This window comes from Caretta caretta, chromosome 5, assembly GCF_965140235.1.
Source record: "Caretta caretta isolate rCarCar2 chromosome 5, rCarCar1.hap1, whole genome shotgun sequence".
In the NCBI taxonomy this organism is placed as follows: Eukaryota; Metazoa; Chordata; order Testudines; family Cheloniidae; genus Caretta; species Caretta caretta.
In genome coordinates this window covers 39510261-39533405 of record NC_134210.1, presented here as the reverse complement: position 1 = coordinate 39533405, position 23145 = coordinate 39510261, and the positions used below count along the sequence as shown (strand labels likewise).

Genomic DNA, 23145 nt, shown 5'->3' with positions numbered 1-23145 from the left:
CCGGTGCCAGAGATAGACTCTATGGCCACGGAGGCGTAACGGCGGGGGCTGCGCGGTCTCCTTTTCCTGTTTCCGGTTGGCCAGGGAGTCTCCTGTCCTCGCGGCTTCTGGTCGTGGAGCCGCCGTGGCACTGCCAGGAGGGGTCAGTTCTTCCCTGGGGCTTGGGCTGGCTCTAGGGCGAGGGCTCCCAGAGAGCCTCCCCCTGGGCCCCGCGATCCCGCGCAGGAGCCCGCCGCGGGGCAGTGACTCATTCGGCCCCGCCCCTCGGGTGCCGCTGCCGCGCTGGGGCCGGGGAAGGGAGCGTGACCCGGCCGCGAGCGGTCGGATGAGGGTGGGGGTGGGACGACACTGTGGGCTCCTCGGCCCGCTGCGGGGGTCGCCCCCGCCCCCGCCGACTCGGGAAGTGAGCCGCTCGCTCCCGGCCGGGCCCCGCTCCAGGTGCGGGTAGCTGGAGCGGCCGCGCTGCCCCCGCGCCGCGCTCCCTCCTGTGTGGCCCGCGTGGACCGCAGATGCGCTAGGGCCGGGGTTTTTAACTCGGGGGTGCGGAGAAACCGTAACCATCGGGGGTCCCGACAGCTCCGGGGGGTGCGGGTGGGGTGGAACAAGAGTTTAAAAGAAAACGAGTTTGGCGGCATAAACAACCCACCGGTTTACTCGTCTGACTAGGAAAGTTCAGAAAGTACAGGTGAGACGGGGGTGGAAAGTACGTGTTGGAGAACGATCGTAACAGCTGACTGAAATAGCCGCTTCCCTCCCTCTATCTACAGAAACGTGAAGCACTCTGATTAACTAGGTAGCGGGGGCAGATATTGCTACTGCACTGCATAGGCACGGTAACTTTTGCAGTACTTTTATGACTATGTAATGAAAAGATTTTATCATTCAATTTTTATGTAGGATTTCCCCAATTGGATGCTAGAAAAGATGTTTGATATCAAAGCCTGGGCTGAATATATTGTGGAATGGGCTGCAAAGGATCCATATGGCTTTCTTACCACTGTGATCTTGGCCCTTACACCATTGTTCCTAGCAAGTGCAGTGCTATCATGGAAACTGGCAAAAATGATTGAGGCCAGGGAGCGGGAGCAAAAGAAGAAACAGAAACGCCAGGAAAATATTGCAAAGGCCAAACGAACAAAGAGGGATTAAGTGAGACAAAATGCCTTCCTTGTGCAAAAAATGTGCTTTTTCGTTGACGCATTCTCGTGCACTTGTATCTTTGTGTGTTGTTGTCTTCCTCCAACAATCTTCTTGAACTACAACAATTCAACCCCTGAAATTATTCATGTTCTGCTTACGCAATTTGTGTTGCTGTCTCTGTCTAATCTACAATGGCATTTGATGTGTATAATTCAACCAGATACCACTTTCCAATGAGTTTACTTTTGTATGTTTACATGCCATACATTAAAATTAATGCACTTGGGGGGTGGGGTTTGGTTTTTTAAATTGGAACTGCTTTAGCAGTTGTTCAAACATGTCAATATTAAATTATGGAAGAAAAAATTAAAATGTCTGACTTTCTAAAAATATTGCAGTCATTGGTTTTCTAGACGCTTAGGAACTTCGTTTTAATACAGCCTTTTTTCTACTGTTAGTTTGTCTTCATTATAGTACTTTTTTTTTTTTTTTAACCTGGTTTCAACTTGGTCCTGGAATAGCAGTCCTTGTTTCTGCAGCAATTGCCAGCTTTGTATTCTCAGGAGTTTCTTATTATATGAACAGTGTTAGCATTTCACATTCACTTGACTAAATTCTTCATGAGTGGCTCTCAAAATCTGCTTCCTGAACGGTCAGTAGTCCACTGAGCCTTTTTTGGATAGTTCACAGAAGGAAAGTTTTTACAACAAAGCAGTAGGCAAATGACTTCATTTTCACAATATCCCAATGTGAACAGCTCTTGCCTACAATGTGCTTCACAAAATGAATGTGGAGCTCCATTTGGCAAACTAAATACCATTCTAGGTTTAGGTGAGGACAACAGTAACTCTGGAGCAGCGGAGGAACTGCCTTGGATATTACCAGCTTTGAAAGGATGGCTTAATGGAAGGAAACAAAAGTCACATGTGGTTCTAGTGTTGTAAAAGTTGCAAAGTAAATTGGAGCGAAGACTAACCTATTTAATTTATTCAGATTTTTCTGTCCAAAGAATAATAGTAAAAGTGAAAAATGTGTAGTTTAATATCATGCTTTAGCAAATCTTAATTTTTATTAGTACTTTAGTTCCAATGGGTCTGATCCTGTAGTAGCTATCTAGTTTTAGGCCCTGTTCCAATAACATGTCTCTTAATCAGAGCGAATAGGATTCTCGTGCCTAGCTCTTCACTTAGTATGTAAAGGATAAACACCTATGAAAGCAGATGCTCTATATTATTGAAAGGAGGAAGTGAATAAGAGATGATAAATACCAATGCTAACAAACAGGAAGTTTTGCTAAATCAATATTAGGGCTTGTCTACATTGGCAATTTACAGCACTGCAACTTTCTTGCTCAGGGGTGTGAAAAAACACCCCCCTGAGCGCAGCAAGTTTCAGTACTGTAAAGCACCAGTGTAGACAGTGCATCAGGGCTGGGAGCTACACCCCTCATGGAGGTGGGGGGTAGGTTTTTTTTGTTTTTTGAGAGCCGCGACCACACAAGGCATGTTAACTGTTGCCAGTATAGACTAGCCCTTAGTTAAGAGTTGGATGTGAAACATTCAGGTGTAACAGTTAGCTTTCTTCTCCGAGTGTTGCTCAAGACAAGTATTGTTAGAACATAAAGCATGTTTTAACCTTTTTATGATCTGGATTAAGTCTTCACTGTTTGTCTTGAATGTGGTTACACCTTGGTATTTATACAGTTTTGATATTGTTTTAAAATGGAACAGATGCAAAACTAACTACATTACCTAAATAAATTTGATACTTTTTTAAAAATGTGTTCGTTCTTTATTCTGACTTGTAAAAATGTGTAACAGCTGTAGAGAAAAAGAATGTGTCATCTATACAATACTTGAGTATATATTTAATTAAATATAGGGTTCTAAAGAGAATGGATTCAACATACATTGATAAGTGAAAATGATCCAAATTAACTAATTCTTTGGCATAATCCTCTCGAAAGTGGTGTGACTTACACAGTGTTTTTTATAGTAGGCACAGCTCACTCTGTGTGGCTGATGTAAAGGACTCATACTCTTAAAGTCTCCAAATGAAGCATTTGTTAATCAGCTGGTGAATCCTGACTGGGAACATTTGCTTTGTGTTGGAGGTGGAACATAGGATCTCATCATGCGCACCAATTAAAGCCAGATGTAGCCTAGTTAATTTATAGAATCAGAAGGTAGACATGGAAAATACCTGTTGTTTGTTTAGTCTATTATTGAAAGATTGTTTCCTATATTAATTTTTTGTTCAGTCACTTTAAATCCCACATGACGTGTTTCCACCACTTTAGTTTATTTTAATACCCCAGCATGTGCTGGGTGCCTCCCACTACAGTGAAAACATGTGCTAGTAAACACGTCGATTTCTGAATCCCCTGAAACACTGAAAATCCCAGATGAGGCTGCACACTAGTTTCAGACATGGTACAGCCTGGGGAAGGATGAAAGGAACAAATAAGATTTGTTAGGAATAACAGCATGATGGAGCAAGTAACTTTAAAATGTGACAGGCTTCTTGTAGACACTGGAGAAGGAAGTTAAAGGGTTCTCTTAAAAGAGGGTAGTGTCTTAGAGCAGCTCAAGATGGGTGGGCCAGAGGCAGGGCTAAGTGTAACAGAAACATCAAAACCAACACCTTTGGTAGATGGGGGGATGGACATAAAGGTGGTACAAAAACAGATCAGACAACTCTAGCCTTAAAGATAAACTTGAAAATAAAAGTGAAGAAAGGGGAAATATAAGCAGTGGCTGGGGGTTGGTATCAGGTTGGGTAAGATAGTCTACCTTGACTACTGAACAATATTCTGAGTTAAGCCTTTTCTTTTGGCAGCTGTAGGGCAGATGCTAGATCCAAACTCACTCTGCTCATTCTCACACCATGGCATAACCCATCAAAATTATATTTTTTTCTAAGTAGAATACTATTTCCCTTTTGCAGGCAGTAATAACCACACACAGCTTTTCCCTTTATCATATAAAATCTTTTATAGTGGTCAGTCTCCATCTCAGATTCCATTCAGTACTATTCCTAAAATTGTTTGGGAATGTGGTGGGGTGGTAATATATCTCTGGCCCTTTAAATTTCTTTCCAATTCTATAGCCATAAAATTGATTTAACAAAAGAATCTAAACTTCATTAAAAATCATGTTTGCCTTCATAATCTATAGTTACAATCTTCTAAACTAACATAAACCAGTGAAGTTCTTAGGATACAAACATGTAGTCCATTCCTTGCAAGGGTAGGGCTAATTCTGAAAACTAGTGACAGTAAGTGTTAACAAGAGATCAAAATGTCAAATCATGTATATGGATAGGAAACAAGAGAAAAAAAAGAGATGACTCTTTTCTTCAGCTGCTAAAAGCTTCAGCTGCCTCTCAAAGGCCTGAAACCTTAACTGACCCTTGCACAGGAGCCAAAGCCTCCAGCTCTTCCTGTCTGACAACTTCTGTAAAGAAGTTGTGTATTATCCAAATCAAATCCTATTGCAAATTAAACAGTTTGGGGGTAATGCACATTTGAAAGACATTCCAACACTGAGATGTCCACAGTTGAATATCAAAATAAGGAGTATTGTCTGATACTTTTTATATTTTAATAGTCATGTTTCTTTTTTGTTACTGAAGCTGTTACAAGTCTGACACCTTCAGCTCAGAATTTAGGGCCTGGGGGTCACAGCTTTTAGGGAGACCTAGCCATAGCACTCTCCATTGCTATGAATCAGATGTGCTAAGTCACTAACCTAGAGCTCAGGTGCTTTTATCATTAAGTCATGAAAACTTGTACAGAGCAGGTTTTAATAGCACGGGGGGGGGGGGGGGGGAAGAGGACAAAGTCTGTGCCCTCTCTGCACTAGTTTACACTTTTCTTATCACTGATGCAGCTGCACCATTACTGGCCCTTCCTGTAATCCTGATAAGAATGTTATTGGTGTAGACACTGCCTAGGACAGTGGTTCTCAAACTTTTGTACTGGTGACCCCTTTCACACAGCAAGCCTCTGAGTGCGATGCCCCTTATGAATTAAAAACACTTTTTTTGTATATTTAACACCATTATAAATGCTGGAGGCAAAGTGGGTTTTGGGTGGAGGAGGACAGCTTGCGATCTCCATGTAATAACCTTGCAACCCCCTGAGGGGTCCTGACCCCCAGTTTGAGAACCCCTGACCTAGGAGGTCTTAAATTCCTGGAAAATGAGAAAGTGCTTCCACACTCTGCTCTTATTTGGCTCAGACTGATTCCATATAGCACTTTAGACTACTTACAGATGGCCAGCAAGACACACTTTAACTGTTGATTTTACCATCTATTAATACAGTTACACGATATAGTCCCCTAAAATTAACAAAGAATGTAGTCTCTCTATATTTTTGAAGTGCTTTATGTTAATGAGGTCAAACAAACCCTACAATCACCTAAGGGAGCCAACAGCATTGACCACATTAAAAGGCAACAATAGGCAGGGAACTCTTTGGGATTCCATAGAAATACATTATGATTAAGCAAAAAAAATCTAGATTTGATAATGCAAAAGGTCATTTATAAGCCTCATGTCTACAAATAAGCTATGTGAAATCCATTATGTTGATGACCAGATTATAATTATAATTTTTTTAAAAAATAATTGTTACCTTTAAGGAAAACGCCTGTCAAAAGAAAGTGTATTGTGACATTTTCCTACCTCAATGAACTAAATAGAATGAGCTCAAGAATAACAGATTAACAATTACTTTAAAAAAAAAATTAAGTAGCAATAGTTTTATACTAAGATTTACTAATTAGTCACAGTAATAACTAAGAATTCAATGATTTCTAAGATCTACCTTGTAAAAACAAATGAAAATTAACTTTAATATATCAGTTTATTTCTCACACACAGTTGGTAAGTGAAAAAGAGTTTTCTTCAGTCATGTTGCTTGTTAGAGCAATTTTCTACACAATTCACTGGCAAGATTTTTCACATTACAACTGTTTATTTATTACGGCTATTGCTAGCTGGTGGGATCCAGGAACCTGGCTGAAAGGTTTTTGCAGTGCTGGATGGGTCTGGTGAAGGCTCATTCTTTCCATAGTAAGGGGATGATGCATGGCCTTTAATTTGAGTTTGAACTGGTTCAGCAACAAGTCCCTCATATTCTTTGGTTTGAAGGAGGCTGTCCTTTTCAGAAGCATCTGTGATTTTCAGTTTTATTTCTTCTCTATAGATTTCATTCTTAAGAATTTCCTGCAAAAAGCCACCAGGCAAGAAGGAAAATGGTTAAAGCAGACATCAATGTAATTTACACTACTGAAATAGCAAACGAAAACCCATAGGTATCTTTTTTCCTAAACTTAATTTTACACATTCTCTCTTCATATGCATTTGCAAAATAAAGACATCAAAATGCATTGCTTTGGATTACTGCAATTGTAGTCATAGTTTAAAAAAATGCTCCAATATTTTGATTAACTTATCAAAGCAGAGCTGAACTGCACTTTTCAAAGCTGATATTTACAATGCATATTTTTCTCGAAGATTATTATTCAGGGTGTGAATACAGGGGCGCTTTCTGTCACAGTGGTATTATCTCCACTATCTAGAACGGGAATAAAAAATATCTAGAACAGCAAAGTAATGATTCTTCATCATTATCAAGATGTAATAATGAATTTACGTTGTCCCCCAAGTCTGCCCTCATTTATCATATACTAGTATAAATCTAGAATAACTTCACTGATTTCCAAGGACTTATTCCAGATTTGACTTGTGTACGTGTTGCACCCTTAAATAATCAAAACATATGCTTTTAGTATCTGGGAAGTGTTTATAGTCTGTTAAATGGATATTAAAATTTGTACTAAAAATATAGGGAGTTAGTCCATTTTGCTTTTGAAGCAGCTATTTTCTAATCCCAAATCTTTGCAAGGGGTATCTAATGAAATGGGCCTCACCGGATCAGATAAAAATAGTTTTAACTAAATCCTATATGTTTTAAGGTCCATTTTATTCACTTATTTGTAACTGTAGTTTGGTTTGAAAGGATGCACTAATGTTAATTTTTTCATCAGCTTTTACTGGCTAAGAGGCACATGGAAAATAAAATAAAAAAAATCTCTGATGTAGTATCTACACTATCCCTGGCTGTTGTGAAATTGGAGTTTTGATTTTGCCTGGCACCATGATTTCGCCACAGAAAACAGAAAAGAAATAACCCCTTGTATTTTTCTTAATTGGTATTAATCAATACTGCAAAGTCTAAATGTCTACACTACGAAATTAGGTCGATTTTATAGAAGTCAATTTTCAGAAAGCAATTTTATACAGTCGATTGTGTATGTCCCCACTAAGCGCATTAAGTCGGCGGAGTGCATCCTCAATACCGTGGCTGGTATCAACTCACAGAGCAGTGCACTGTGGATAGCTATCCCACAGTCCCCGCTGCCCACTGGAATTATGGGTTAAGCTTCCAAAGCCTGATGGAGCAAAAACATTGTCACGGGTGGTTTTGGGTACATGTCGTCAGTCTCCCCTCCCTCACTCCCTCCGTGAAAGCAACAGCAGACAATCGTTTCGCGAATTTTTTCCTGGACTATCCGTGTAGACGCCATAGCATGGAGCCCGCTCAGCTCACCGCTGCTGTTCTGAGCATTGTAAATACCTCGCGCATTATCCTGCAGTATGTGCAGAACCTGGCTAGGAGCCGCCAGCACGAGGACAACTATGTTGAGGACATGGACACAGACATTCCTGAAAGCATGGGATGTGGCAATTGGGACATCATGGTGGCAGTGGGGCCGATTCTGGGCCCGGCAAACAAGCACAGACTGGTGGGACCACATAGCGTTGCAGGTTTGGGATGATTCCCAATGACTGTGAAACTTTCGAATGCGTAAGGCCACTTTCCTGGAACTTTGTGAGTTGCTTTCCCCGCCCTGAAGCGCACGAATACCAAGATAAGAGCAGCCCCGACAGTTGAGAAGCAAGTGGCGATAGCCCTGTGGAAGCCTGCAACGCTTGACTGCTACTGGTCAGTCAGGAGTCAATTTGGACAGGTCTACTGTGGGGACTGCTGTGATCCAAGTAGCCAGTGCAATCGCTGACATTCTGCTATCAAGGGTAGTGACTCTGGGAAATGTGCAGGTCATACTGGATGGCTTTGCGGCAATGGCGTTCCCAAACTGTGGCAGGGCGACAGATGGAACACATATCCCTAGCTTGGCACCAGACCGCCTTGCCAACCAGTACATAAACAGCAAGGAGTACTTCTCAATGGGCTTCAAGTGCTGGTGGATCACAAGGGACATTTCATCGACATCAATCTGGGATGGCCGGGAAAGGTGCATGATGCTTGCATCTTTAGGAATTCTGGGCTGTTCGAGCAGCTGCAAGAAGGGACTTACTTCCCAGACCAGAAAGTTACCGTTGGGGATGTTGAAATGCCAATAGTTATCCTTGGGGACCCAGCCTACGCCTTGCTCCCATGGCTCATGAAGCCATAAACAGCCAGCCTGGACAGTAGTAAGGAGTGGTTCAACTATAGGCTGAGCAAGCGCAGAATGCTGGTAGAATGTGCCTTTGGACATTTAAAAGCTCGCTGGTGCTGTTTGCTGACTAGGTTAGACCTCAGCGCAACCAATATTTCCACTGTTATTGCTGCTTGCTCCATAATATCTGTGAGAGTAAGGGGGAGACGTTTATGGCGGGGTGGGAGGTTGAGGCAAACTGCCTCGCGGCCAATTTTGAGCAGCCAGACACCAGAGCGATTAGAAGAGCACAGCCAGGCCCACTGCGCATCACAGAGGCTTTGAAAACCAGTTTCATGACTGGCCAGGCTACATTGTGACAGTTGTGTGTGTGTCACCTTGATGCAAACCTGCCCCCTTTGTTTATTTTAATTCCCTGTAAGCCAGCCACCCTCCCCCCTTCGATCACAGCTGGCAAAGGAAATAAAGTCATTGCTGTTTTGAAACCATGCGTTCGTTCTTTATTAATTAAAAAAAAGTGAGATAACTGACAAGGTAGCCTGGGTGGGGTGGGGGAGGAGGGAAGACAAGGCCACATTGCTTATTGTAGCCATACTACAAATCAAAACTGTTTGAATGACAGCCTTCCATTGCTTGGGCCATCCTCTGGAGTGGAGTGGCTGGGTACCCGGAGCCTCGCCCCCGCATTCTTGGGTGCCTGGGTGAGGAGGATATGGGGGAATATAATCTTAATACATAACAACCAACAAGAATGCACTTTTATGTAGAAATCCATGATTAAATCGAGTCTTCCTGACTAGTGATTTAAATCATGATCTAAATCAATTTGATTTAAATCAAATATACCCTGGTATATTAAGTACAGTAATATGATGATATTCCTAAATGCTGTAGATCTCAACTTCTAAAGGTATTACAGTTTTAGTTACCAAGTTTAAGATTTCCTATTAGTGCAAAAGTAAGTCAAAAAGTAAAAATTTAAAATTTATAAAAACAAGAAGCAATTCCTTCCAAGACAAATTATGATTAATATATATAGTTCATTTATGGGAGAAATCATTAAAACTCACTAAAAATATACTGCTCCTTAGATATCAGGCTTTTTACCAATTCAGCTTCAAATCCTGTCTATAGTATCCAGCCCAAGGAGTTGCATTAGGAATCTGTCCTTTGCCGCCTTGCTGATTTCACCCCTTTCCACATGAGGAGTAGATTGTAGATCAGAGTAGCAGCCATGAAACCTCCTTGCCTCCCTCTTCCACCTTCCTACAACACACATCACACTTACTTCCTCAGGTTTCAGAGTAGCAGCCGTATTAGTCTGTATCCGCAAAAAGACCAGGAGTACTTGTGGCACCTTAGATACTTCCTCAATGCAGGCTAATACGCAGGGAACGCCTATGGAACTGCCCCTGCCCACCTCCCATTTTGCACAGCAGTACCATGCAGTACCCTCTGTGCCTCAGGAGAAGAGAGCAGGATTTGCTTCTTTAAGGAATTAAGAGATTGCATTTACACTGTGACTGGAAAAGTTTTATAGATAAACATTCACGGTGCTATATATTGTATGGAAGTGACAAGTATGGAGAAGTATTTTTAACTGTTGCTCCAGGATTAGAAGAGTGACTTAACTTCTCACTTAGGAAGTCTGTCACTAAATTGAACTGAAATATTTTATAAAATGGCCTAACTTTGTTACCGATTGCCCAAATCTGATTACTGTTGCCCAAATAAACATGGCTAGAGGGCATTTCAGCAGAGAGCTCAATAAAAGAATATTAAAGCATAATGTGCTCTGATCTTTAGGGGACAGACAAGCTTCAGTCTGTCCAATAAGTCTCAGAGATACAGCACTAAATCCATTAGCCAGCTGTACTTGTGGAAGTCCTGACTCAATTCTCATGACCTTCCCAGGAAATATAAACTAAGGATGTCAGGATTTTGAAGTTGGAATTCTCAATGGGTAGATTTTATCACATGATATCTGAAGAATGCTGAAAGTGCTCTTTATTATTCAGAGTAGAGCAGAACTCAGGAGAAAAGATCCATTAACTGAAATAAAAAGACTAACCATGAAGGAGAGAGGCAGCCGCATTTTGCAGTAGCTGGAATCTTTACATTGTTTAGACATTCACCTTCAGATACAGTGAATTACAATAATCCAGTTTGGAGATGACAAATGTCAGAATTATTGTGGCAAGGTCCTCATCGGTGAGGAAGGGGCAAAGTTTGCTAGTAAGATGGATGTGAAAAAAGGCATTTTTAGTCACTGAGGCTACCTAGTTGTCCAGGTTTGGTGAGGAACAAAACAGGACCCAGAGGCTTAACACAACTTTACTGCATTGGGGACTGTATCCCTGCTATGGAATGCAACGGTTCAGGGGAAGTGTTCAAAATGGTTCTTAAAAGCAGTTCCCATCAACCAGCATTACTTGCCTGGCTTGAGTTTGAGCCAGCTGCGTCTCATCCAGAAGATGATCTCTTGTAACCATTCTGGACATCTGCGGGATGATGGCCACAAGTATGGCCATACTGGGTTAGACCAATGGTCCATCTAGCGTAACTAGGGGTCCTAAAAGTTAGCCAGGCAGTGGCACAGACAGCTCCATGGCACAGGAGCCAGCACACTGGCTGTAAACAGGGGAGTTTGAGCGGGAGTTTGAAAGGGGAGTTTGTATTGTGCTACTTGTTTGGGATTTGGTTTTGCTGTGGGTGGTGGTGCTTTGGTGTGGTTTGTGTTTCCCAGATTAACAGCATTTAGCTGGGAAGGCTATGACAGATACAGAGGCAGCAGTGGGAGTGACCCATGTAGTTGGAGACACAATGAGGATGACTGGATGTGGAAGCTGCGGCATGTACATGATCCTGGAGGGGGTACCTGGTAAGAGTTTTGTCTGCAGGAAACGCTGTCTGATAGAGCAGATGGAGGAAAAGATCCGAGGTTTGGAGATGCAGGTGGAAAGTCTGGTTGAGTTTAGGAAGGGGTTTGAGCAGATTATGGACCAAAGATATGAGGTATCTGAAGGGAAAAGCTTAGACCTGCAGATGGAAGCAGGGCTGGGGAATTCTGAGGGGAGACTGGGTGAGGAAAGTGGTCAGTGGAAGCATGTGACTATAAGAACCAGGCAGAGGAAAAGATGGGCTAGTGAAGGAGAAATAGAGCTCAAGAACAGTTTGCAGAGTTGGAAAATGAAGAAGGGGCTCACCAGGTAGTCACTGAAGGTGGAAGGGCAAGGAAGAAGAGAAGAGCGGCTAGTCGTATAGGAAAAGGGGAAGACTCAATGGAGACTACACCAAATATGAGCCCCAGGAGGATACAGGATGGGTTGAAGAGGATTACAAGGGAGAATAGGAATGGAAAGAACTTACTGCCAGAAGGAACAGGAGATAGACTGGAGAATAGCACCGTCACCAGGAAAAGGCAGGTCTATGTGATCGGGGACTCTTTACTGAGAAGAATAGACAGGCCTGTAACCAGAACTGATCCAGAGAACAGAAGGGTGTGCTGTCTTCCACGTGCTAAGATACAGGATATAGACCTGAGGTTGAAAAGGATCCTAAAGGGAGCAGGAAAGAATCCCCTAATTATCCTTCATGTGGGAACAAATGATATGGCTAGATTCTTGCTGGAAAGTATTAAGGGAGACTATGTTAGGCTGGGGAAGACACTTAAGGAAATGGAGGCTCAGGTACTCTTTAGTGGGAGTCTGCCTGTTCCTAGAGAAGGGCAACAAAGGTGTGACAAGATTATGACTATCAACAGATGCTTAGGCAGTGGTGCTATAAGGAGGGCTTTGGGATGTAAGGCTATTGGGAGGCATTCTGGACAAAGGACAGTTCTCTCGGGATGGACTTCATCTGAGTAGGGAAGGAAATAGACTTCTAGGATGGAGGCTGGCACAACTGATTAAGAGAGCTTTAAACTAGGAATTCGGGGGAGATGGTTGGGAGATGTCCAGGTAATCTCCACGCCGGATTTTAGCATTGAGAGGGAAGAAAACAAAGTAAGAAGGGATACAGCCGTGGGTGGGAGAATGTATATAAGGAGGAAGGGCAATGTGGATACCAGTCTAACAGGTTATACTGGCTGTAGAATGACCATGCCTAATAGGGTACAGAATGTGAGCGAGGCCAAACAGCAAAAATTAAGATGTTTGTACACCAATGCGAGGAGCCTAGGTAATAAAATGGAGAAACTAGAGCTATTGGCGCAGGAAGTGAAACCAGATATAAGGATAACAGAAACATGGTGGAATAGTAGTCATGACTGGACTACAGGTATTGAAGGGTATATGCTGTTTAGGAAAGACCGAAATAAAGGTAAAGGTGGTGGAGGAGCATTGTATATCAATGATGAGGTAGAATGTAAAGAAATAAGAAGCGATGGAATGGATAAGACAGAGTCCGTCTGGGCAAAAATTACATTGGGGAAGAAAACTATTAGAGCCTCCCCTAGGATAGTGCTTGGGGTGTGCTATAGACCACCGGAATCTAATTTGGATATGGATAGAGCCCTTTTTAATGTTTTCAATAAAGTAAATACTAATGGAAACTGTGTGATCATGGGAGACTTTAACTTCCCAGACATAGACTGGAGGACGAGTGCTAGTAATAATAATAGGGCTCAGATTTTCGTAGATGCAATAGCTGATGGATTTCTTCATCAAGTAGTTGCTGAACCGACTAGAGGGGATGCCATTTTAGATTTGGTTTTGGTGAGTAGTGAGGACCTCATAGAAGAAATGGTTGTAGGGGATAATCTTGGTTCAAGTGATCATGAGCTAATTCAGTTCAAACTGAACGGAAGAATTAACAAAAATAAATCTGCAACTAGGGTTTTTGATTTCAAAAGGTCTGACTTTCAAAAATTAAGGAAATTAGTTAGGGAAGTGGATTGGACTGAAGAATTTATGGATCTAAAGGTAGAGGAGGCCTGGGATTACTTTAAATCAAAGCTGCAGAAGCTATCAGAAGCCTGCATCCCAAGGAAGGGGAAAAAATTCATAGGCAGGAGTTGTAGACCAAGCTGGATGAGCAAGCATCTCAGAGAGGTGATTAAGAAAAAGCAGAAAGCATACAGGGAGTGGAAGATGGGAGGGATCAGCAAGGAAAGCTACCTTATTGAGGTCAGAACATGTAGGGATAAAGTGAGAAAGGCTAAAAGTCAAGTAGAGTTGGACCTTGCAAAGGGAATTAAAACCAATAGTAAAAGGTTCTGTAGCCATATAAATAAGAAGAAAACAAAGAAAGAAGAAGTGGGACTGCTTAACACTGAGGATGGAGTGGAGGTTAAGGATAATCTAGGCATGGCACAATATCTAAACAAATACTTTGCCTCAGTCTTTAATAAGGCTAAAGAGGATCTTAGGGATAATGGTAGCATGACAGAATGAGAATATGGAGGTAGATATTACCATATTTGAGGTAGAAGCGAAACTCAAACAGCTTAATGGGACTAAATTGGGGGGGCCAAATAATCTTCATCCAAGAATATTAAAGGAATTGGCATCCGAAATTGCAAGCCCATTAGCAAGAATTTTTAATGAATCTGTAAACTCAGGAGCTGTACTGTATGATTGGAGAATTGCTAACATAGTTCCTATTTTTAAGAAAGGGAAAAAAAGTGATCCGGGTAACTACAGGCCTGTTAGTTTGACATCTGTAGTATGCAAGGTCTTGGAAAAAAATTTTGAAGGAGAAAGTAGTTAAGGACATTGAAGTCAATGGTAAATGGGACAAAATACAACATGGTTTTACAAAAGGTAGATCGTGCCAAACCAAACTGATCTCCTTCTCTGAGAAGGAAACAGATTTTTTTAGACAAAGGAAACGCAGTGGATCTAATTTACCTAGATTTCAGTAAGGCGTTTGATACCGTGCCACATGGGGAATTATTAGTTAAATTGGAAAAGATGGGGATCAATATAAACATTAAAAGGTGGATAAGGAATTGGTTAAAGGGGAGACAACAACGGGTCTGACTGAAAGGTGAACTGTCAGGCTGGAGGGAGGTTACCAGTGGAGTTCCTCAAGGATCAGTTTTGGGACCAATCTTATTTAATCTTTTTATTACTGACCTTGGCACAAAAAGTGGGAATGTGCTAATAAAGTTTGCGGATGATACAAAGCTGGGAGGTACTGCCAATTTAGACAAGGACCGGGATATCATACAGGAGGATCTGGATGACCTTGTAAACTGGAATAATAGTAATAGGATGAAATTTAATAGTGAGAAGTGTACGGTCATGCATTTAGGGATTAATAACAAGAATTTTAGTTATAAGCTAGGGACACATCAATTAGAAGTAACGAAGGAGGAGAAGGACCTCGGAGTATTAGTTGATCACAGGATGACTATGAGTCGCCAATGTGATATGGCTGTGAAAAAAGCTAATGCGGTCTTGGGATGCATCAGGAGAAGTATTTCCAGTAGGGATAAGGAGGTTTTAGTACCATTATACAATGCACTGGTGAGACCTCACCTGGAATACTGTGTGCAGTTCTGGTCTCCCATGTTTAAGAAGGATGAATTCAAACTGGAACAGGTACAGAGAAGGGCTACTAGGATGATCCGAGGAATGGAAAACTTGTCTTATGAAAGGAGACTCAAGGAGCTTGGCTTGTTTAGCCTAACTAAAAGAAGGTTGAGGGGAGATATGATTGCTCTCTATAAATATATCAGGGGAATAAATACCGGAGAGGGAGAGGAATTATTTAAGCTCACTACCAATGTGGACACAAGAACAAATGGATATAAACTGGCCACCAGGAAGTTTAGACTTGAAATTAGACAAAGGTTTCTAACCATCAGAGGAGTGAAGTTTTGGAATAGCCTTCCAAGGGAAGCAGTGGCGGCAAAAGATCTATCTGGCTTTAAGATTAAACTCGATAAGTTTATGGAAGAGATGGTATGATGGGATAACATGATTTTGGTAATTAATTGATCTTTAAATATTCATGGTAAATAGCCTAATGGCCTGTGATGGGATGTTAGATGGGGTGGGATCTGAGTTACCCAGGAAAGAAATTTCTGTAGTATCTGGCTGCTGAATCTTGCCCATATGCTCAGGGTTTAGCTGATCACCATATTTCGGGTCAGGAAGGAATTTTCCTTCAGGGCAGATTGGAAGAGGCCCTGGAGGTTTTTTGCCTTCCTCTGTAGCATGGGGCACGGGTCACTGCTGGAGGATTCTCTGCTCCTTGAGGTCTTTAAACCATGATTTGAGGACTTCAATACGTCAGGCATAGGTGAGGTTTTTCGCAGGAGTGGGTGGGTGAGATTCTGTGGCCTGCATTGTGCAGGAGGTCAGACTAGATGATCATAATGGTCCCTTCTGACCTTAGTATCTATGAATCTATCCTGTCTTCTGATAGTGGCCTGTGCCAGATGCTTCAGAGGGAATGAACAGAACAGATCAATTTATCAAGTGATCTATCCCCTGGTGTCCAGTCCCAGCTTCTGGCAATCAGAGGTTTAGGGACACCCAGAGTATGGTGTTGCATCCTTGGCCATCCTGGCTAATAGCCATTGATGGACCTATCCTACATGATGGTTGTTGCATCAGTGAAGAATGATATACACATCTAGGTGTCATTAATGCAGTATTGGCAGTAGAGCCCATGACATCTCACTCTCTTCCAACTGCCTTTATAGAGATATTGAAGAGAAGAGGGGATCGTTTGGATCCCTGTAGGACTCCACAAGTGAAGTTCTTCGGGGAGAAGGAGCAGTTATCTATCACCACTCTTGGTGTTCTGCTGGAAAGGAATGATTGGAGGCAATGTAGTGCTGTGCCATGTACTCCAGCTCTGTTATGTGTTAATGTATTTAGCAATACCTTACAGTCCAATGTGCCAAAAACGGCAGAGAGGTCCAGTATAATGACCATGGCCATAAAGAGATTGTATTTTAGTGATACCAGGGCTGTCTCTCAGTTGTGCTCTAGTCTGAAGCCCAAAGGCAAGCCATCCAGGATGATAGCAGATGGAATTTCTCCATTGTGACTAAGAGTGGGATGTTAGAAGACAGACAGTAGTTGGAGAGATTTTTCTGAGTCAACATTTGGATTCCTGAGGAGGGGGCAGACCTCCTCTGAAGGCGTCACTGATATCTGTCATTAGCAGTAGGCACAGTTAGTCTTTGCTGGCTGTTGCCAGCCAGCCATGGCTCCGTGTTGCACGTGTGGCTCTAATTTTTTTAAGGGCTTCTTGGTCTCTGGTAAGCATGACAGGGCCAAAGTTTGAGAAGGGTGGTGGGATTAGGGAATACAGGCTGGTCAGGAATGGAGTTTTCTTATTTAGTTCCATTCATAGACGGTTGATCTTTTCAGTGAAGTTTGATGGATGCATTTTACAGCTTGGGTTCAGTGTCTGGGTTATATGCTGAAAACTGACAATTGATTGATTAACCAATTCGTCATGTGGAAAGTTCTGCTGCTTGTGATTCTACTGAAGTAGTGGTTATGGAGTAGAAAGCTGGTTTTGCCTCCTTTGCAGTGGAAAAAACCTGCAGTGTTGGCCCATGAATTTAGATGGTTTCTTCTTGTCACAAGCATTCTAAATTTTAATTTGTGTGCTTAATCTGATAGAGTTTGTCTCTGTAAACTACGGTGATTTTCTCAGGCGGGGCGTGTGAGTGGGGAGCACAGAGTTAAGGGGTCAATACAGTGGACAATAAGTAGACTGCTGTACAAACCACTGGCACCTTGGCCTGGCTGTTGAGTAGCTTGGTTTTCTAGAGAGAACTGAAAACTTAGGCTATATGTACACTACTGCCGTATGTTGACCTAAATTACACTGCCCCAGCTACATGAATAACGTAGCTGGAGTCGACATAGCTTAGGTCCACTTACTACAGTGTATACACTGCACTGGGTTGACAGGAGAAACTCTCCCATCTCCTCAATGTCACAGGCCTCTATGGGTATGTCTACACTGCAAGTTGACACCCGGGTTGGCCCAGGCCAGCTGACTCGGTGGGCTTCGGGCTAAAGGGCTGTTTAATTTCAGTGTAGATGTTCGAGCTTGGGCTAGAGTCTGGGCTCCAAGGTGGAAGGGTCCCAGAGATCAGGCGGCAGCCCAAGCCCAAACATTTATACTGAAATTAAATAGACCCTTAGCCCAAGCACTGCAAGCCTGAGTCAGCTGGCACAGACCACTGTGGGTTTTTAGTTGTACCCCATAAATACATCATGCCTGTATTCCAGTCCCTTCATTGGCTCCCCATACATATCCATAGCCAGTACAAGGCCTTGGTCTAGATCGTCAAAGCCCAGTTTTCCCCTGTTGTGGCTGTCAAAGTCTCCTGAAGGAAAAGTAAAGGAGTACTTGTGGCACCTTAGAGACTAACTAATTTATTTGATCATAAGCTTTCGTGAGCTACAGCTCACTTCATCGGATGCATACTGTGGAAAATACAGAAGATGTTTTTATATACACAAACCATGAAAAAATGGGTGTTTATCACTACAAAAGGTTTTCTCTCCCCCCACCCCACTCTCCTGCTGGTAATAGCTTATCTAAAGTGATCACTCTCCTTACAATGTGTGCCTGCTGGTAATAGCTTATCTAAAGTGATCACTCTCCTTACAATGTGTGTGATCATCAAGGTGGGCCATTTCCAGCACAAATCCAGGGTTTAACAAGAACGCAGTCTGCGTTCTTGTTAAACCCTGGATTTGTGCTGGAAATGGCCCACCTTGATGATCACACACATTGTAAGGAGAGTGATCACTTTAGATAAGCTATTACCAATGGAGAGTGGGTTTGTTGGGGAGTGTGGGGAGAAAAACCTGGGTTTGTGCTGGAAATGGCCCACCTTGATTATCACACACATTGTAAGGAGAGTGATCACTTTAGATAAGCTATTAGCAATGGAGAGTGGGTTTGTTGGGGAGGGTGGGGAGAAAAACCTGGATTTGTGCTGGAAATGGCCCACCTTGATTATCATACACATTGTAAGGAGAGTGATCACTTTAGATAAGCTATTACCAGCAGGAGAGTGGGGTGGGGGGAGAGAAAACCTTTTGTAGTGATAAACACCCATTTTTTCATGGTTTGTGTGTATAAAAACATCTTCTGTATTTTCCACAGTATGCATCCGATGAAGTGAGCTGTAGCTCAGGAAAGCTTATGCTCAAATAAATTAGTTAGTCTCTAAGGTGCCACAAGTACTCCTTTTCTTTTTGCGAATACAGACTAACATGGCTGTTACTCTGAAACCTGAAGGAAAAGTGCAAGCCATCCTTGTTCTGAGGATGTAGAAAATGAGATATATTGTACATGTGGACTAGCAGGCAGGAGTGGAGTTTTAAAGAAGTAATTTGACAATCCAATATCTGTTTTATTGTTTCAATTTTGTTGAAGACACTGTACCAAATAATATAAATGCAGAAACACTAACATTTAGATTACTTTATTAATTTCTGAAAATAATCCCAGTTAGGATTTTACATGGGGTTGGTTTTAAATGCTGCTTAAAAATAAATGGACACTTTATGGTGATCTAAAAAATGCGAGCTGTCTAGATTATCCAAAATTATTGTAAATACTTTATATATTTTGACAAATTCACACGCTTCTTGATTTGGCTTATGATACAGGATTAGCTGCACAATTGTTGGGTGCCAAAAGTGAGAAAGATCTGAACACAGCAACACCCCCCTTTGTCTGAATTACTCAAATACTTCATATTCATGGAAGATTTGTGTTTTAGTCTCTGGCATTTAAAGTGTGTCTTTTTTTGTTTGTTTTTTAATTCTGATTGAATTTAATCAGAAAAATTTGAATGATCGTTGGGAATTGTTTAAGAACACTTCACTTGATGCCCAAAAAGCCCGAATCCCACAATCAAGGAAGAAGGCTGTATTGGTTAAAACAGCAACCTGGCTTAGAGGGGGAAGTGAAGGCATTTTTATATATATAAAAAAATTATATAAACAAACTTAAGAAATGCAAATTTTACAGTAACAAATATATATCAGAAGCTCAGAACTGTAGAAAATTGATAAAGGATGCACCTGGACATAAGGAGAAATCTATGACCAGCAGTATTAAGAACAATAGGATGGAGGGTTTTTAAGTAAATTCGGAACAAAAAAAGAATCTTGACAATGGTGTTTGTCCATTACTTGATGGAAATGATAGAATTAACAATAATGAGGCAGAAAACGCTGATGTGTTCAATAAATAGCTCCCAGACTACTGCACTGGGCAGCACAGCATGGGGAGGAGGTGACCAGCGCTCTGTGGAGAAAGAAGTGGTTCGGGACTATTTAGAAAAGTTGGACGAGCACAAGTCCATGGGGCCGGATGCGCTGCATCCGAGAATGCTAAAGGAGTTGGCGGATGTGATTGTACAGCCATTGGCCATTATCTTTGAAAACTCATGGCGATCCGGGAAAGTCCCGGACGACTGAAAAAAGGCTAATGTAGTGCCCATCGTTAAAAAAGGGAAGGAGGAGGATCCTGGGAACTACAGGCCAGTCAGCCTCACCTCAGTCCCTGGAAAAATCATGGAGCAGATTCTCAAGGAATCAATTCTGAAGCACTTAGAGGAAAGGAAAGTGATCAGGAACAGTCAGCACGGATTCACCAATGGGCAAGTCATGCCTGACTAATCTAATTGCCTTCTATGACGAGATAACTGGCTCTGTGGATGAAGGGAAAGCGGTTGGCCTGTTGTTCCTTGACTTTAGCAAAGCTTTTGACACAGTCTCCCACAGGATTCTTGCCAGCAAGTTAAAGAAGTATGGGCTGGATGAATGGACTATAAGGTGGATAGAAAGTTGGCTAGATTGTCGGGCTCAACGGGTAGTGATCAATGGCTCCATGTCTAGTTGGCAGCCGGTATAAAGTGGAGTGCCCCAAGGGTCGGTCCTGGGGCCGGTTTTGTTCAATATCTTCATAAATGATCTGGAGGATGGGGTGGATTGCACCCTCAGCAAGTTTGCAGATGACACTAAACTGGGAGGAGAGGTAGATATGCTGGTAGATACGCTGGAGAGGTAGGGATAAGAGAGTCTGAGGGAACTGAGGGAACTGGGAGAGTCTGAGGCAGGGATAAGAGAGTCTGAGGGAACTGGGATTGTTTAGTCTGCGGAAGAGAAGAATGAGGGGGGATTTGATAGCTGCTTTCAACTACCTGAAAGGGGGTTCCAAAGAGGATGGATCTCGACTGTTCTCAATGGTAGCTGATGACAGGACAAGGAGTAATGGTCTCAAGTTGCAGTGGGGGAGGTTTAGGTTGGATATTAGGAAAAACTTTTTCACTAGGAGGGTGGTGAAGCACTGGAATGCGTTACCTAGGGAGGTGGTGGAATCTCCTTCGTTAGAGGTTTTTAAGGTCAGGCTTGACAAAGCCCTGGCTGGGATGATTTAGTTGGGGATTGGTCCTGCTTTGAGCAGGGAGTTGGACAAGATGACCTCCTAAGGTCCCTTCCAACCCTGATATTCTATGATTCTATGAAATATTCTGTTCAGACCATTATCATCTATTTTTCCCAAATACTGATCATCTGATAACACTCTCCTATTCCACTAGTATCTCAGAAAGATGATAAACAGCAGTGACTAAAGTTAGACATTTTAAAATGTCAGGAGGACTGGATAGTTTGTATCCAAGAGTTTTAAAAGAGCTGGCTTAAGGGACCTTGCGGGATCACTTATTTTGATTTTCAATAAATCTTAGAAAACCGTGATGTTCCAGAAAATTGAAAGAAAGCCAATGTTGTGCCAATATTTTAAAATGGTAAAGGGGACAACCTGGGTAATTATAGGTCTGTCAGTTTGACATCAATCCCAAACAAGATAATGGAATAGCTAATATAGGACTTGATTCCTAGAGCATTAAAAATGGTAATATAATTAATGCTAATAACATGGATTTATGGAAAATAGAAACTCTCAAACTAACTTGATTTTTTTAATGAGGTTTGAAGTTCAGTTAATAAAGGTAGTAGTGGTGATATTATGGACTTGGACTTCTGTAAGGCATTTGACTTGGTACCACATGCCACTGATTAAAAAACTAGAATAATGTAAAATAAACATGGCACACACAAAATAGATTAAAAACTTGCTGACTGATAGGTCTCAAAATGTAATTGTATACAGGGAATCATTGAGCAAGGGTCCCACAGGGATTGATTCTTGACCCTATGCTATTTAATATTTGTATCAATGACCTGTAAGAAAGCATAAAATCATCACTGATAAAATTTGCAGAGGACACAAAAATTGGAGAAGTGGTAAATAATAAAGAAGACTGGTCACTAATACAGAGCAATCTGGGTCACTTGGTAACCGGGCACAAGGAAACAATATGGATTTTAATATAGCTAAATGTAAATGTATACATCTAGGAACTAAGCATGTAAGCCATACATACAGAATGGGGTTCTCTATTCTGGAAGCAGTGACTCTGAAAAAGATTTGGGGGTCATGGGTGGATAATCAGCTGAACATAACTTTCCAGTGCAATGCAGTGACTAAAAGGGCTAATACAATATATGGATGCATAAATAGGAATCTCAGGTAGGAGTAGAGGTTATTTTATCTCTGTATTTAGCACTGTTTTGACCACTGCTGAAATATGGTGTCCAGTTCTGATGTCCCCAATTCAAGGAGGTTGATAAATTGGACAGGGTTGGGAGAAGAGCCATGAGAATGACTAAAGAATTAGACAACATGCCTTATAGTGATACATTGAACTCCTTGAGTCTATTTAGCTTAATAAAGAGAAGATTAAGGGGGGACTTGATCAGAATTTATAAATATCTACATAGGAAACAAATATTTAATAAACAGGATCTTCAGTCTAGCAGAGAGATGTATAACACAATCCAATGGCTGGAAGTTGAAGCTCGACAAATTCAGATGGGAAATAAGGCATCCATTTTTAATGATGAAAGTAATTAACCAATAGAACAATTTACCAAGGGTCATGATGGATTCTCTATCACTAACAAATTTTAAATCAAGATTGGATGTTTTTCTAAAAGCTATGTTCTAGAAATTATTTTGGGGAAGTTTATGGCCTACATTATATGAGAGGTAAGACTAGGCGATCAGAACGGTCCCTTCTGGCTTTGGAATCCATGAATCCATGAAACTTGAACTTTAAACTCTGTTAAGAATGCTTGTGCACATCTGAGCAGAAACATATTTCTATAACATTTGGTGACCAGAAAGGATACAGAGAAGCTATTTTGAAATGTTATTAATAAAGTTTAGTATTTATGTCACAACATCAAAGTTTTTACCTGAGGAGACATAATTAAAATCTAGTAATGTGATGAAAGCTAAACTGATGTGTACACTTTTATACTATTGACAAATTGGTTAATTAAATGCATTTTCTGGTTTTACAAGTTAAACAGTCAAGATGAAATAATAGGCTATTATGTTATTATGTTTCAAATCTGGGAAGGAGAAAAGGGCTCTCTGGTCACCAGCCAGCACCAAATGTTCTGACCCAAACAATTTCTTCCAGCTCAGCAAATGAACATTAATCCAACCATTCTTATCTGGAAGT

General features: G+C 41.6%; 2 protein-coding genes across 5 annotated transcripts in view; one reads left to right on the top strand and one right to left on the bottom strand.

Annotated features, from left to right (window-relative positions):
- Positions 1-7: 7 nt before the first annotated feature.
- SMIM15 (small integral membrane protein 15) lies at positions 8-2919 on the top strand. 2 transcript variants are annotated; one of them, XM_048850309.2, is made up of 2 exons: positions 8-142; positions 898-2919. In XM_048850309.2, the coding sequence occupies exon 2, from the start codon at positions 913-915 to the stop codon at positions 1147-1149; it is 237 nt and encodes a 78-aa protein (XP_048706266.1). In that variant the 5' UTR covers positions 8-142; positions 898-912; the 3' UTR covers positions 1150-2919. The 2 variants fall into 2 exon arrangements, with proteins under 2 accessions (XP_048706266.1, XP_048706267.1); XM_048850310.2 differs by lacking the exon at positions 8-142 and adding an exon at positions 579-685.
- A 2594-nt stretch (positions 2920-5513) lies between these two features.
- NDUFAF2 (NADH:ubiquinone oxidoreductase complex assembly factor 2) overlaps positions 5514-23145 on the bottom strand; it is a 134608-nt gene continuing 116976 nt past the window's right edge. For 2 of the 3 annotated variants that reach the window (XM_048850307.2, XM_048850306.2), the window contains one exon: positions 5514-6372. In XM_048850307.2, coding sequence (XP_048706264.1) covers positions 6121-6372 — 252 coding nt within the window. In that variant the 3' untranslated portion in view covers positions 5514-6120. The remainder of the gene's footprint in view (positions 6373-23145) is intronic. The other variant, XM_048850308.2, reaches the window with a different exon arrangement.